Below are 16,606 nucleotides of genomic sequence, written 5' to 3'. Positions count from 1 at the left end.
CTTAAATGTAAAAGCATACCTCTAGGAATTATTCATGTTCATAGCATAAATGTGGCATGTGTGCTGATATTTAATACTTAGGTTTAGGGATTTTTAAAATGCGGCTTCCAATCTCAGACTTCGGGTTTTTCCAGTTTGTTTTAATCTTGTTTTAAATTCAACCTTAAAATATGCATGTGTGCATGCATGAATAAATTATAAATACCTGCTATAGTTAAATTAGATTACCTTATTTATCTTTTTTCCCTGTGGGTTTTATTCTTAATATAGTGAAGACAGATGAGATGAAATATTAAGGATAAGAGGGAGGAATGAGAATAGTTTTTGTCATTTAAAAACTGCTTAAATGAATTGATTTCTCTTTCATACAATGGATCAAAAAGTAAAGCACAGTAAGTTTGTCCTAACCTGTCCCCACCTGGTAACACTTGAAAAGCACTTTATTCTTTCACTAAAGTGACTTTAATATTGAGGAGGACTACATGAGTACACACACATCAGACAAACTGTTTGTCATTAAAATATGTGCCACATTCTGGAAGTCATTTATTTTCCCTTCCCATTGTTAAAATGATTCATCTCTAGTTGAAAGAACGTTACAACACAGGAAAGTTCCTCTTCAGAATGCTGTTGATTTCCCACAGATATTGAGGACTGTTCCATCAAGGTCAAACAAGAAAAATAGTGCTCCTCAAGAGGCACCAAATGCTTTAACAAATAACATCTTATAAAGGTAAGAAAGCGTTTTCAGTTTATATATAATGTTAGCATTCACGTACATCTCAACAGATCTATAAGTGGTCCGAGTAAAGTGCTAGAAAGAAGTAGTGAATGTACATCTGAAGTGATTTATTGTTGTTGAGTAGGCCTACATCTGTATATACATATATTTATATGTACACACACACACACAGAGAGAGAGAGAGAGAGAGACGCACATGATACATGATAAATATAATTAAAATGCTATGATTATTGTCCTATTTTCCTTTCTCAGCAGTTTTTTCTAACATAAAAAATCGTCCATTTATTTTATATATATATTATTCATATATAATATATGCATCTGTATATACAGTACATGCTAGATATAATTAAAATAGTTAAATATATAATTAAAACCAATTAAAAACTGTAATATAATAAATAAATGTAATGACTGAATGAGTATTGTCCTGTTTTCTTTCAGTCAGCAGTTTCTTAATATTATTATTACATACATAAAATAATATTACAGTCAGCTGGCTACATAATGAATCACAATAAACAAAAGCCCTTAACTTATTGCATAGTAAAATTATATTTTGTATAATACAATATAATTGTCATGATCCAATTATTTTATAGTAGCTTTTTATTTTTAGATGAAGGGCTAGTATAAGTGTTCTTAAAAAAAACTGCAGAACTGTCACTTTTAAATGTTGTCTTAATATTTCTGGGAGATATTCATCTTTGCACATTTTGACCGCCCCATTGAAAAGAGCCCCGTCACACCTGGCCATATTCGCCCAGACATCACATGTCTTGCCTTCACTGAACCTCATCTGGGCTGCCATAGAGACATGGGACGTCCTCACAAAAGAGACACTGACACAGGCCAGTGAGGCAAAGGGTCTGTAACAAAGAGACAGGGGGATGGGGGACATCTATTTAGCTTGACATACACAGTCAAACGCAATAGCGAAATATCAGAAAGCTACCCAGAACAACAACGAAAACCCTTGTGTGATTCATGCATGATCTGCATCAAATTCAGTTAGCCGCAAATGATATGAACACTTAAGAGCATGTTTGCATATTAGGTTTCAATAGTGTTTTTACTTACATTATTTGGAGATTTTGTTGACATATCTTTTGCTTCTTGATACCGAGGCATGAACTTAGAGAAACATATTCATTTGATTTCGCCCATTTGACACTTTAATTCCATTTGCATCAAGTGGCCCTCACAAGTAGCGTCTCACATCCCGCTCTAATTAAAATGATGTAATGAATAGAGTCCTTTCACTCCACCCAGCTAAAAGATAAATGTGTAAAGACTCCATCTCCAATAGACCGTCCGTCGAATGGAGATCATACAGGGCAAAAGCAGGAGCGGAACCAGCTGGATGCTCAGTGTTCGCATAGTTCACGCTGCACGATTAAGAAAGCTAATGACTGAATTTGCAATTATTCTTTGCTTTAAAAAGAGCATGGGGTGCACAAAAGAGGTTAAGCTGTTTTGGCCAACCTGATAACCATAAAGATGGTGAAACGTTGTAAAAAACAATTCACAATGCAAGATAAAAGCAAACGTAATCTTGCAAAAAAAAAAAAAACAACGCAATTAGCATTTTACCGTTTTTCCCATAGTTCTTATTTGAACAAGTACTTTATCTTGTTTTATGACAAATCTAAAGGGATATTTTTTTCTTTAAAATGCATTCTTGGTAGCGCATGGTTAGCAACGCTAAGGCCATGGGTCTGATTACTGAACTGTTGAATGATCTATCTATCTATCTATCTGTCCGTCTGTGTGTGTGTGTGTGTGTGTGTGTGTGTGTGTGTGTCTGTCTGTCTGTCTGTGTGTTGTGTGTGTGTGTGTGTGTGTGTGTGTGTCTGTCTGTGTGTTTGTGTCTGTCTGTCCTTGTGTCTGTCTGTGTGTGTGTGTGTGTGTGTGTGTGAGTGTTTGTGTCTGTCTGTCCTTGTGTCTGTGTCTGTCTGTGTGTTTGTGTCTGTCTGTCCTTGTGTCTGTCTTGTGCTTGTGTCTGTGTGTGTGTCTGTCTGTGTGTTTGTGTCTGTCTGTCCTTGTGTCTGTGTGTGTGTGTGTGTGTGTGTGTGTGTCTGTCTGTGTGTTTGTGTCTGTCTGTCATTGTGTCTATCTTGTCCTTGTGTCTGTGTGTTTGTGTCTGTCTGTCCTTGTGTCTGTGTGTGTGTCTGTCTGTGTGTTTGTGTCTGTCTGTCCTTGTGTCTGTCTTGTCCTTGTGTCTGTGTGTGCGTGTCTGTCTGTGTGTGTGTGTGTGTCTGTCGGGGTGTTTGTGTCTGTCTGTCCTTGTGTCTGTCTGTGTGTTTGTGTCTGTCTGTCCTTGTGTCTGTGTGTGTGTGTGTGTCTGTCTGTGTGTTTGTGTCTGTCTGTCCATGTGTCGGTCTATGTTATCTACAGTGCTGCAGGAACTTCTCTGTCAGGCAGCCCATGAGAGATTCCTCCACACATTTACCACCAGTGAGAGAAATGCCCACAATGCTCTCCAAATACTGTTACAGTGGCCTGAAGCTCACTCCAGGTTAGGACACATGCAGTTGTGGAATTCTTGAGCTTCTTGTTATTCAAAACCTTTGAACTGATAGACAGCCTTTGGCTGTGAAGAACTGTGGGGAAAGCTGTGAAGGCCCAAAGGAAATGCAGTCAATTATTATAATCAGCACTTGGATGTCAGAACAATGAAAAAGATGTCAGTTTTAATACACACAGGCCTTTCTCAAGTGTGAAAATATCAACCCAAATGATCAGTCTCAGAGAGACTATAATGCATGAAACAGGTTCATGATACAGAGTGAGAGACCTTAGTCAATCTCCTGCACTACACTGCCTCTATGTGGACATAAAGCACTTGACACCTAATATTATTCCTACATGAGGATATGATGATGCATTTGGCATTAAGATAGTGTCATTCAATTGAAAACAAGAATTAGACAGAAATTATTTAGAACTTCTCCCCATATGCCAAAATGAATGCAACTGAGAGCAAAATGTTAGTTCAGGTTACCTTAATCATGGATTCTTTTTTTTACAAACATGCAGCTTTTCACTTCACGTTCACTTCAGATGTTAATGAATGGACTGGAGGGGAGTAGATTACTTGTGGATTATTGTTTTGTTTTTATCAGCTGTTTGGACTCTCATTCTGACGGCACCCATTCACTTCAGAGGATCCATTGGTGAGCAAGTCATGGTAAGTTTCTCCAAATCTGTTCGGGTGAAGAAACAAACTCATCTACATCTTTGATGGTACGAGGGTAAGTAAATCTTCTGCAAAGGTTCATTTTTGGGTACACAAATTCTTCAACCCATATAACCTGACAATCTAAACCGCTACTGGCCAAGACTTAAGTTGTGTCAGTACAGAAAAATATTTAAAAGGACCGTTCACCCAAAAATTTAAATTTTGTCATTATTTACTTACCCTCCATTTGCTCCATACCTGTATGAGTTTCTATCTTCATGGCAAAAAAAACCCATATTTTAAGGAATGTTGGGGCCTATGTTACTCATTTAATTGGCTACTGACACTTAGAAAGTTCTCTGACAACCTGTTAACAAACCCCTATGGGAAATCTAATCAAAAGCCTCCTTTGCAAACTGTACACAGTGATAAAGTTCCTTCATGGATGTGTTGCTATAGATGCTTTAGGGCTTTTTCCTCTCACCCCTGAAATCTCTAGTGTTGAGGAAACACTTCTGCTGCGAGTTGAGTTGATCTTGGCGATAATGTGTTGACTATTGCTGTCTGAATACAGTCTGCATATCTGTGTATGCAGCCAGGCTGCATTTATTTAATAAAAAATACAGTAAAACAGCAGTATTGTGAAATGTCGTTTTCTCTTTGAATATTATTAAAAAATGTATTTATTCTTGTGATGCAAAGCAGAATTTTCAGCATCATTACTCCAGTCTTCAGTGTCACATGATTCTTCAGAAATCATTCTAAAATGATGATTTGCTGCTCAAGAAACATTTATTTTTATTATCAGTGTTGAAAACAGTTGTGCTGCTTAATATTTTTGTCGAACCTGAATTTCTTTCTTTCTTAGCATTCTTTGATGAATAGAAAGTTCAAAAGAACAGCATTCATTTGTAATAGAAATCTTTTGTTACATTATACATTACTTTCCTGTCACTTTTGTTAAGTTTAATGCATCCATGCTGAATAAAATTGTTATTCTTTTTTTCAAACTAACCAAAAAAAAAAATCACTTTTGGATGTTGGTGTCTCTGCAGTATATAGTATGCACATTTTAAGTATGCATAGATAGATATACACACTTAATGTCATATTTAATTCAACACAAATTAAAGGATAAAAGGGATAAAATTGGTGAGGCTGTATTGTGCATCTTGAAAAAATACAAATGACCTAGACTGTCCAACATGGCCTAATTTTTATTCATGTCTGAGCATCTAATAGTGTTCAGTCTAATATCCTTCATGTCAATGACTGTTCCCTGCTATCAAATAAACCTTGCTATACGCTACAACCAAAGCTAGAGGAAATGGCTTCAAATCTTTATGGTTGATTAGAAATTTAACGTTAAATTCTATTAAGATCGCATGAAATTACCCAATAGAACAAAAAAAAAACACATCCTATGTACACATAAACAGTCTGGGGTCGGTAAGATTAATTAATTAAATGACTGATTTTAGAAAAATACATTTATAATTTTTTTTTATTCCGCAGAGGTGCATTGAATTGATCAAAAGTGACAGTAAAGAAATTGATATAAAAGATATAGTAGATTTTCTTCTTCAAATGAAAAACTGTTATTTTAAACTTTACATTCATCAAAGAATTCAGAAAAAAAAAACAGTTTCCACAAAACTATTAAGCAGCACAACTGTTTTTAACATTGATAATGAAATATTTCATGAGCAGTAAATCAGCATATCAGAATGATTTCTGAAGGATCATGTGACACTTAAGACTGGAGTAATGATGCTGAAAATTCAGCTTTCGATCACAGGAATAAATTACATTTAAAACATACTAAACTAAGTAAACAGTTACACAATAGTACTATTTTAACTGTATTTTTAAATAAATGCAGTTTTGGTGAGCAAAAGAGACATAAAAAAAGAAACATGCAATGAATGATGGTTATATTCCTATGATGAGAAAGAAAGCTACAGATGTGAATTAAGATTTGAAAGCTGTAGTGAGAAAATTGCCGATGATTATAAAAGCGTGAGAAGTAAATATGATTGTGACAGTCAGTTAAGCACACATTACTGCACTAAATCATTCTCTCTCTCACACACACACACACACACACACACACACACACACACACACACACACAGAGAGAGAGTCGTAATTACACAGGATCTGTTGATCTTTGCTCTGCCAGAGCTGCAGATGGAGTCTCCCTCCCTAATGCAAAGTTCTAGTTAAACATTGTCCCAAAGTTTGCGTTCTGCCTTCTGTTGTTTTTACACTAAAGCCCAGGCAATTGTTGGAGGCATTATTGACTTTGTAATTAAACTATTTTAACGTCAGGATTTTGTAATCATTACATTTCAAGCCATCTGTTCCTGTCTGAGGCCCGAAATGGATTTTCCCTTTGAGGAGATAAAGGCAAGCACGGTTTTATCATTTAGCGTCACATCTTTACACACATACAAATGCTGAAATCCTCATCCGAGCCGTGCGAGTTTGCACCAGCTCCGTACATACAAATATATTATGATGCAATTATATCATTTCAAACAATCTTATTATGGATTTATTAGCATCCATCTGCTCTAAGACTAACAAAGCTGAATTTAAAGAACCAGGGGTGAATAAACCACACCAAAAGAGACACAATGCATGAACAGCTTGTGTCCTAACACCTAACCACCAAATTTGATCCTCAATTGTGTTTCCTGTTTGAAATCTCCTTGGTGTAAACCAGAGTTATTTGTAATTACCTTAAACTAAAACTTCGTAAAATAATTAAAACAAAAAATGAAAATTAGAAATGTTGCCTTGGCAAACTAACTAAACTAAGTTTAAGTTGAAGAATTAATAAAATTACTTCCAAAACGTAAATGTTATGGAAATATTATTTGTCTATTTGCACTTCAAGAAACCCTGGAAATAGTAATTATACTACTATTCAAAGGTTTGGGGTGGGTGAGATTTTTGAAAGAAGACTCTAATGCCCAACAAGGTTGCATTTATTTGATACAATTTACATTTTAAACTGTTTTACATTTTGATATATTTTAAAATGTCATTTAAATTAAATCTTACATGGTTAATATATTGTGTAATAAAAAAAAAATATATAATAATAATAATAATAATAATATTACATACAAAACATAAATGAAATGAAAATTAGAAATGTTGCTTTGGCAACTAAATGAACTAAGCCAAAGCACTGAAATTACTAACCCAAATCTAAACTAAAACTAAAGTAAAACTTGAATGGAAATAAATTAAACGTAATAATATTTCATAACATAATAAAATAATAAAAACACAATCAATGAAATAAATCACAAAAGCATTAATACTTCAAGAAATACTACAAATTTAACAAAAATCCTAAACTGAAAATATAAAATGAAGCTAAGTGAAAATATTAATAAAAACTAAAATAACTCTGTGTGAACAGGCCTGCATTATATCTGATCTGAACATCTGCTCTATTAATGTCCTGCTGCTTTAATGCTCGTCTCATTTAATGACTGCATTAGTAATGTCCTTTATGGATAAATGCTTTTTCCAAGAAAGATATCGTTTGAAATCAAAGGCTGTGAGCCATTAATTGTGGAAACATTTATGGAAACTTTTACGAAATGATATGAGATGGTCACAGTGTAGCTGTTTTTTATATTGTAGTTTATTAAATAATAAAGTTTGACCTCCAGAAAAAATAAAGCAAAAATTATATATATATATATATATTTATACAAGAATGCCAAATCAAGAACAATAATGAAACTGTATTCTCTAATATACTACAAAACCTTAAATAAAATATATAATTGGGCCATTACCGGTCATAATCCTAACTGTTAGCACAAAGAAACAAAAATTTTGTGAATCAATTAGTCTTTTTGCATTGTGTAATTGGCAAAGAAAAATACAGATGAGCTAAAACAGATAATTAAAATTAAAATAAGGGGACAGATATTATAAGATTTAATCTTCTTTCTGTTCCCTTTTGCACATAGGAATTTAAATTATCTAAAGAAGAAAATGAAATGTTTGTGTTTTTACCATGGAGCAATAAAATAATAAAATAAAATAAAAAATAAAAAAAAACATGCCTCACCTTCTGTGAGTACAGCAGAGATGTTGAATTACAGATAAGGTTTCAGTCAGGACGGCCCTCCAGTTGACCCCATGAACACAGTGTTAATGGGGGGCAGAGACGACACCATTTCTCTGATCTCGGTGGTCCCCTGGAGAGGCAGCAGTTCATTCTGGGAGTGATAAGTAGCAGGAGTTCCATACATGCAGGGTGTCGAGATGGAGCAGGAACGAGCAATGCTGGATCCTGAAATAGGACAATATAAAGAAGCATATGACAGTTATGGATGATAGAAATAGCCATGCATAATGACATCATTAAATATATAAGCGAGGCTGGGGCTAGTTGTCACACTATGTGTAAGCACATACCTTAAAGTCTTGGTAAAAAAATAAAAAAATAAAACGGTTGAAAATGTCCACGGTTTGTCTTTGTACAAGAGTAAAGATGCAGTTCATTTAATGCACACTGAGCGGGGTAAGTTGTCACAATGGTAACCTGCCAGTAGTTCAATTTTATGACATTTAATGGCTTTTTAATGGTAAAATTTGAAGAGTAAATGATGTTTTGAAGCAATTAATGGAACTGCGACATTTTGCAACATACACTACCACTCAAATATTTGGGATTAGGAGGATTATTTTTAAAGCAATTGATAGTTTTATTCATCAACTGTATATTAAATTGAGCAAAGGTGACAGTAAATACTTTTACATTGTTGCAAAAGGCTTCTATTTCAAATAAATGCTGTTCCTTTGAACTTTCTATTCATTAATGAATAATTAACAAAATATCATGGTTTTCACAAAAAATATTGTTTTCTGCATTGATAATAATAACTGTTTCTTGATTGTTTCTACATTAATAGAATTACCGTAATTATGCTGAAAATTCAGCTTTGCATCACAGGAATAAATTACATTTAAAAATATATTCAAAAAGAAAAAAAACAGTTATTTTAAATTGTAATAATATTTCACAATGTTGCTGAGTTTTTGATCAAATAAATGCAGCTTTGGTAAGCATAAGAGACTTCTTTAAGTCTCTTTTAAAAACGTAAAAAAAAAATTGTACAGACGGTAAAAAACTGTAAAAAAGTTATGCATATAAATACATATGACAACTTGCCCGGCCTGACATCTTGTCCTGAGAACAGATATCTTTTATTAAAAATTTCCATCATTATATTTGATTCTTGTTATGCCAGCATGGTTTTAGAGTGTTATAAATGCAACTAGCCCCAGATTTCTGTCCTCACCTGCTGTGTGTGTGCCCATTTCGGACAGGTCCGTGTAGTAGGGTCTTGCTGTCTTCCTGCTCGTGTCATCCAGGATGTTGAGAGGGTCGTGTACTTCAGCATAGGCTGAAACGGCGCGAATGCTGCTCACGCTGCTGATAACTGACACATGCTGATCGATAAACGTGCCCATCCTCTGAGTGTCCACATACCCGCTGCTGCTGTAATATCCTGGCCAGGAGAAAGAAGAACAGTAATGTTTCAAAAGGAGCATCTGAAAATAACAATCATATTAACCTTGCTCTGCAACATACATGATAAATCTTGTCGTCTGAGGTCAGTTTTTGTGCTACTTTTTTAATAGGAACACTGAAGAAAGGACAAGAAATTATATTCAGAATAGAGAAGAATAAAAATGTGACATGATCTGGATTGCCTGCAGCTCAGTGTGTGCACTAAATACTAGGACATGATTCATCAAGCAATTTCATTTAATTTCCTTTTTTTGTTTTAAATATAAAAATTAACAAAACTATTTAAATATAATTATTTAGAAAGTAAAACAATAATACTGCATTTATTACAGTAAAACAGTAATGTTGTGAAATAGTAGCATCAGCATCATTACTCCAGTCTTCAGAGTCACATGATCCTTCAGAAATCATCTGAATATTGCTGATTTACTGGGTTTGCTGCTGCAAGAAACATTTCTTATTATTATTATCAGCGTTGCACTACTTAAATATTTTTGTGGAAACCTTACAAGATTTTTGATGAACAGTAAGTTTAAAAGAACAGCATTTATTTGGAATAGGGTTGATAAGGGGTGGAACATTTCTGGAAACATACCAACATTTCTCCACCTTTTTGCAACTTCAATTTGGAATATAATTTTTTTACATTAATACTTTCTTTAGCTGTATAAATGTATTCACTGTCACTTTTGATCAATTTATTGCATCCATCCTGAATAAAAGTATTAATTTCTTTAAAAAAAATAAGTCAATCCTACTGTAGTGTCAATTCTTACACATTTATTTTAACTGGTCAATAATCTTTTTATCTTTTCTCACCATTGTGCCCAGAGCTGCAAACTGGACCTGAACATCCATCTCCACTGGCAGCACTTCCTCCAAAGCTGTAGACTGCGTCCAGCAGCTGTAAGCCCTCAGTATCCATCACAGGGTCACCTGAGGCTGTGTATGCAGTCACTGCAGCCCTCGAGCTGTAGGGAGACACGGTGCAGCTGCTGCTGAAGCAGTCTTTAGTCAGCTGGTGTCCAGAGAAGGGTGCGTATTCAGCACGAGCCTGATAGGCTGATGTTGGAGTGTGAGTCTGAGCTCTGAACGCGGGCTGGTAGTAAGATGAGCTGGGATAGGAGCCTGAACTAGCATTGTGCAGACTCTGGTACATGCTGTCAGAGAAGCTCTGGCAGGACACTTGGGGCTGGATGGGGCAGCTGCTCTGTGGCCTCACAGCCATCGGGCCCTGGTTGATCACGCTGCTGCGGTTGATCATGGCAGGAGAGATCGGAGGGGTCATCAGGGGGGCACTGTTCTGCAAGTAATCCATTTGACCTGAAAATAAATAGTAATTATATTAATATTAGGGCTGGGCAAGTTAATGCGTTACTATATTATATTATATAAATATTTTAACTGCTACTAATTAAACGGAACACTGCTGTAAAAAGCACCTTATTTGTTTAAAGTGTTTGCAAACCAAATGTTATTACAATTTTGTTCATATAGTAGTAGACTTACATTTTTTAATTTAAAAAAAGTGCACAATACACTACTTTTGAATGCATTATTAGTTTTGTGCATAAGAATGTGATTAATTGCGATTAATCAAAGACAATATTGCGATTAATCGTGATGAAAAGTTTTTTTATCGTTGCCCATCACTAATTAATATAAATTATTATATTAAACAATTTCACTCAGAAATTTCAATTAATGACAAAGAAACAGCAACACATTGAATTAAACATGAAATTTAGAAGTAGAACGACTGAAACAGTATTTTCTTGTAAAATCTACAGTACATCAAATAATCCTTTTTCCTTTGAAAATAAATATTTTTATAGTATAGTTAATATTTAAAATATTATTGTTTCTGAAAATGTATTGTTTCTGAAAAAGTGACTGTAAGTGTTTAAGAAGTGTAAGTAAGAACTTTTTTTGACTATATTTAACATGAATATGTCTCAAATTGATGTGAGCTGCTGTTTTTAAGTACCAGATATAGTGAAGTTGTCTGGATCGGTACTATGGTACACAACAGAACTGGTCCCGAGCCCCTGCTGTGCAGCTGTGAGTGACAGGAAGTCATGTTCTGGTGGGTTCTCGTTCTTGACAGTCGAATCACTGGACGCCACACCGGATTTATTCCGATTGGCCAAGAAACAGGAACTTGGGGAGGCGGTAAAAGTAGCCTTACTAGCATCTGTCAAAATTAAAAAAAAAATTATAATTCACATTAAACTGGGTTAAAGACATTTGCACATACTGTACATTGAACCGTTTAGTTTTTTATGTTTAGGAAATAAATACTTTTATTCAGCTAGGATACATTAAGATGACCAAAACATTTATAATGTTACAAAATATTTTCTGTTCTTTTGAACTTCCTATTCAAAAAATAATGTGATCACTTTTTCCACACAAATATTAAGTAGCACAACTGTTATCAACACTGATAATAATAATATTAAATATTTTTCAAACTCCAATTTAGCGTATCAGAATGATTCCTGAAGGATCACGTGACAGTGAAGACAGGAGTAATGATGCTGAAAATACAGCTTTTCTATCCCAGAAAAGTTATTTTAAATATTTATCATATTTTCTCATGATTTCACAGTATTTCTGATCAAATAAATGCAGCCTTGGTGTTTTTTAAAACAATTAACAAATCTTACATTTAAGCTGTAATGTACAAAAAACTAAACTACCAAGGGGCCTACTAATAAACCCATAAATAGAACAAAAATATTAAGGTACCTGCACTCCTCATGTATTTCTCCAGTAGATTCTGAAGGTCTTGCTCTTTGTCATTGTTGAATTGAGTTTCAATGGCTAGCAGGATGTACTCATCCAAAAGCATCCGAATGAGATGGAACGAGCCTGTAAATAACATTAAACCAGGTTGAATTGTTTTAGTATATGTTGCAAAAATCACTCCCTAAATCTTAATAACCATAATAATCAAAGGTATTCGATCTTTGATTAAAAACAGCAAACTCTGGCTTTGTTCAGAACCTGTTTTTGCAGTTCATGGTACAGTATTCCAGGATCACTGATTATACAAAAAAACAAAACAAAACAAAACAAAAAAGCACTAGGCAGAGTGCTAAATCCCATGATGCAATGCGCACAACCAGAGTTTTCCACAGGTTTCAAAGAGATTTTGCTGAAGTCAAATGTGTGGCCTACCAGGTGAATCTGTTTGGCTTTGTGAACACCTGTAGGGTCGTCAAATGTTATGAACACTGAAAAAAGGTCGCTCCCTAATCAGGGTGCAGACACGCGACACAAGATAAAGCTTTGTTTGTACAGGCTTTTATGGATCATTCTCTGCTAAAGAGCCTGAATGAATAGTACAGATTTGACTATACTACTATGATTCAGTTATATCTACAGAATTTGAAAGCAACTGAATCAGTGACTGCAATTTATATGAATGCATGCTAAAGGTTTACCAAAGCTAGTAGCGTTGTTTAGGGTGAGATTGTGCATCACTCGTGCTCCAAAAAAACTCCACTTCAGAAGGAAATCTTGAGCTCGCTTCTTCACTGACCGACCATTTTGTTTGCTGGGCTAGAAGACAGATAATTTGAAATTTAAAATTAACAGTCATGGCTAGCCTGAATACTGAGAGTTTGAAATGCGACAAACCTTAATAACTTTCTGCTCGACCACCGAGTCCAGCCATTCAATGAAAGACTCTACTGTGGCGTTTTTCCTCAGGAGGTCTTTCAACTCTTGAAAGACTGAAATTGAGTCATCTAGCAGATAAGATCAAGAAATCATAAATATAGTTTGAGGCTCAGCATATGAGATTTGGGGGAAAAAGCCATCAGTAACTCACATTCAGAGTAGAAGTCTGAATCTTGGTCATTTGTAACTGAAAGGAGTGCTTGAGAACCAATACTGTTCAGATCCACCTTATCAATGTCATTCACCATAGAAGTCACTACGTTCTGGTCAAAAAGTGCAGGTCTTGCAATCTGAAAAGATATAAATAAATTATAATTGCACTTTTACAAAACAAAAGGCCAAAAGCAATATTTATTGATGTTTGTGTACAACGTATTTACCTGTGCAAGATGTAAAAAGGAGGTCTGTCTCTTTAAGGAAGACACAAATTGTCGCGCTATCGGCAGTTTCTTTTCTGAGAGGATTTCCGGAAGATTCTCTAAGGAAGACACCATCCAGTGTTCCCAGTGTTTGGCAAAATTTCGAATATCTGCCAAAAGACTGAAGATATTTCCCTAAACTCACTCAAAAACACTTAATTGCATCATATTCAACATATTTTTGAATCGACTGCATTTAAACCAAATGTGTGTTATATAATGCAGCAGTTTAATAGACAAACCTCTCTGGCATATCTTGCATTGTAGCAGGGATGAGGACATCAGTCAAAACCTGTGGAAAATAATTCAGACAGTTTGAGTCAAACATGATGTGATGAATATGAGCTACAACAACAACAAAAAAGTATTAATGGAATTATTCATGTAAATGATACCAATTTTTTATATTTTAATCATTTAAAATGCTTTAAAATGTATTTCTGTGATTGTTTTTCTTATTTTAAGATTCAAAGTCTAGGTTTGGGACAAGGGTGCAACAATAAAACTGAGACATCAATAGCACTTGAAAAGTAGCAAAAGAAATTAAGTAATAGTAAAAGTGACAGTAAAAACTTCTATAATGTTGCAAAAAATGTATATTTAAAATAAACACTGTAACTTGAATTTCACATTCGTGAAAGAACCCTGAAAAAAATCTATCACAGTTTCCACAAAAACATAAAGCAGCACAACTATTTTAAACCAACCCAAATCCTTTGAATGACAGTATAAAAATACACATAGTGACACCCAGATATGGCTCAAAAACACTCACTTTGTAGAGTATAGAGTCACACACACAGAAGATGTCCACAATAACCGGATTCTCAAGCAGTGGCAGGAGATGTTCAGGCATTCCTTGCCAGAAGTGAAGTAGAAAGTTCTGGATCTGGAACCAATGGGATTGATTACTGTGAATTTTTCTAGAATCTAAATGATTATAGATTCTTTAAGAGCTTAAAATTGCACCTCCTCAAAGTTGACATTAATGGCATTGTCCAGAATGCACTGACAGTGGGTTTTGTACATCATAATCAATGTGTCGACCTGACAAATAAAAAATTAAAATTAAAACAAAAATTTTTGAGCTAAGCAAGTTAGAAGTAGCACATATACAGTAAACAGCATTTTGGAATGGGTCTCCATTCAAATGAACAGACCTTATCTTTTGAAACAGACTCCTGAAGCACTAAATGCTGTGCACTCGGGAATTCAGGTAAAAGTGTTCCTGTTTTAGAACTAAGAGAGTATTTTCTGGTGAATCCTCCCTGTGAATAATAAAGAGCATGCATATAAGTACTATTATACTGCTGTTTAGTTAACAAAACATGACAACATTTTTAAAACATATACATATGCAATGCATGTGAAAGTCTTACATTTTGCAAGAATACATGAGTATTCCACCACAAAATAGTTTAGGGTAATTTTTATTCAGTCAATACTTTTATTCAGCAAGTACGGCTTAAACTGATATCAATCTGGGTAATCATTGCACCACAAAAGCATGAATGATTTCTGAAGCTCCATGTGACACTGGAGGCTGCAGAAAATTAAACTTTGAATTCATTGGAATAAATTACATTATTAATGTATATTTAAATATTAAAATGCAAACTGCAATAATGGTCACTTACTTTATTATTTTTGATCAATTAAATGGAGCCTTGGTGAGCATAAGAGATTAATACTGTATATTTAAAAACATACCAACCCCAAACATTTGAACAGTATATATGAATTTCCTGAAAATGCTGAGATACTAAAATTAGTAAAACTGCCAACCTCATTTTTTAGCTTGCTTCCAGAGAATCTGTGCAAAACATGTAAGAGACATTACTGATATGATTAAACATTAAAAGATGTAAATGAATCATGAAAATAAATGTCAATAAATATAATGTGTCTCAGTATGGACATTGAAAAATCACTTCCATTACAGATTATTCAAAACATTCAAGGACTTCTAATGAAATGAAGGGATGAAGGTCAAAACTAACCGTGTCAAACCTTTTCCAGAGTACACAGAGTGATAATACGCACTGCTCTCCTTGATTCCAATACCATAATAATGATATCTGAAAGACAAACACCGAGAGCTTTAAATGTAGCCATTTAAATAGCATATTTAATAGTAATAAATAACATTTTCAGTCAGTAACCAGGCCATTCAGCTCTCTTACTTCGAATGGCCTCTGGTTCCAAGCCTTCTTGTTGTAAGCAGAGGAAATTTCTGCCTTATGGTCTGTAATGACAATGATAGAGTTCTAATATATAGTACAATCAATCTGTAAGTATAAAATCAATAGGTATTTGTGTCTGATTTTGTCTCATTTCGCATGCACAACCTTTTACCAGATATATATCATGACAGCTTTCTAAAAATCAACTAAAATCAACGTAAAATGCAATAACTGTCAGTAGAATAGGTACCAGTTTTAGAAGTGACAGAGCTAAGAACGTTTCTAATAAACATACTGTATAACTGAAGATATAAAAACTCCTCTTACCTTCCCAAACGTGGCAGCACAAGCAGGATCCAATTTCTCCTTCCGACAAAAGTCTAAATAATGAGCATAGAGGATGCACCGTGGCAGGCAAACACCTTCGCAAACGATGTAATTTTCCTCAAGCCTAATAAAACAACAAAACACAAGTGTATTATCATTCTTTGCTTCCAATTTCTGTATGTTACTTACAATGGCAAGCTTCATAAAAAGAAGAAATGATGAGGGAGTACCATTGTAAAGTAAGTTGAGTCTGTTTCTTCTTGTCCTTGATGATCTGACTGATGCTTTTCTTTGGCACAGTTTGTTTGACAGAAAATGTCTTCGAATAATCCAGGTGGCCCAGGTCCTCTTCAGAGGAAATGCTTCCATTACTTTCATCAGCTTCTGCCAAATGAATAACATACATAGCTTTCAAACCGTGACGTGTGCCAAAACTATTCATAACATATAATTGCTAAACAAACCGGCGACAGATTGAGAATTTCGAACTGAAAG

At 34.6% G+C, this 16,606-nt stretch overlaps 1 protein-coding gene across 3 annotated transcripts in view; it reads right to left on the bottom strand.

Annotated features, from left to right (window-relative positions):
- Positions 1–1,154: 1,154 nt before the first annotated feature.
- Positions 1,155–16,606, bottom strand: part of rfx6 (regulatory factor X, 6) — a 16,799-nt gene continuing 1,347 nt past the window's right edge. For 2 of the 3 annotated variants that reach the window (XM_059512266.1, XM_059512264.1), the window contains 18 exons: positions 16,342–16,495; positions 16,112–16,235; positions 15,785–15,846; positions 15,602–15,679; positions 15,387–15,414; positions 14,762–14,869; positions 14,571–14,648; positions 14,377–14,490; positions 13,844–13,893; positions 13,563–13,722; positions 13,334–13,472; positions 13,141–13,250; positions 12,945–13,062; positions 12,247–12,369; positions 11,483–11,689; positions 10,315–10,818; positions 9,263–9,472; positions 7,977–8,250 (listed from right to left, as the gene is read on the bottom strand). In XM_059512266.1, coding sequence (XP_059368249.1) covers positions 8,072–8,250; positions 9,263–9,472; positions 10,315–10,818; positions 11,483–11,689; positions 12,247–12,369; positions 12,945–13,062; positions 13,141–13,250; positions 13,334–13,472; positions 13,563–13,722; positions 13,844–13,893; positions 14,377–14,490; positions 14,571–14,648; positions 14,762–14,869; positions 15,387–15,414; positions 15,602–15,679; positions 15,785–15,846; positions 16,112–16,235; positions 16,342–16,495 — 2,546 coding nt within the window. In that variant the 3' untranslated portion in view covers positions 7,977–8,071. Of the gene's footprint in view, positions 1,615–7,976; positions 8,251–9,262; positions 9,473–10,314; positions 10,819–11,482; positions 11,690–12,246; positions 12,370–12,944; positions 13,063–13,140; positions 13,251–13,333; positions 13,473–13,562; positions 13,723–13,843; positions 13,894–14,376; positions 14,491–14,570; positions 14,649–14,761; positions 14,870–15,386; positions 15,415–15,601; positions 15,680–15,784; positions 15,847–16,111; positions 16,236–16,341; positions 16,496–16,606 lie in introns of those variants that run through there. The other variant, XM_059512265.1, reaches the window with a different exon arrangement.

Source organism: Carassius carassius, chromosome 27 (assembly GCF_963082965.1).
Source record: "Carassius carassius chromosome 27, fCarCar2.1, whole genome shotgun sequence".
NCBI classification, from domain to species: Eukaryota; Metazoa; Chordata; class Actinopteri; order Cypriniformes; family Cyprinidae; genus Carassius; species Carassius carassius.
This window is presented reverse-complemented; position numbering and strand designations above follow the sequence as displayed.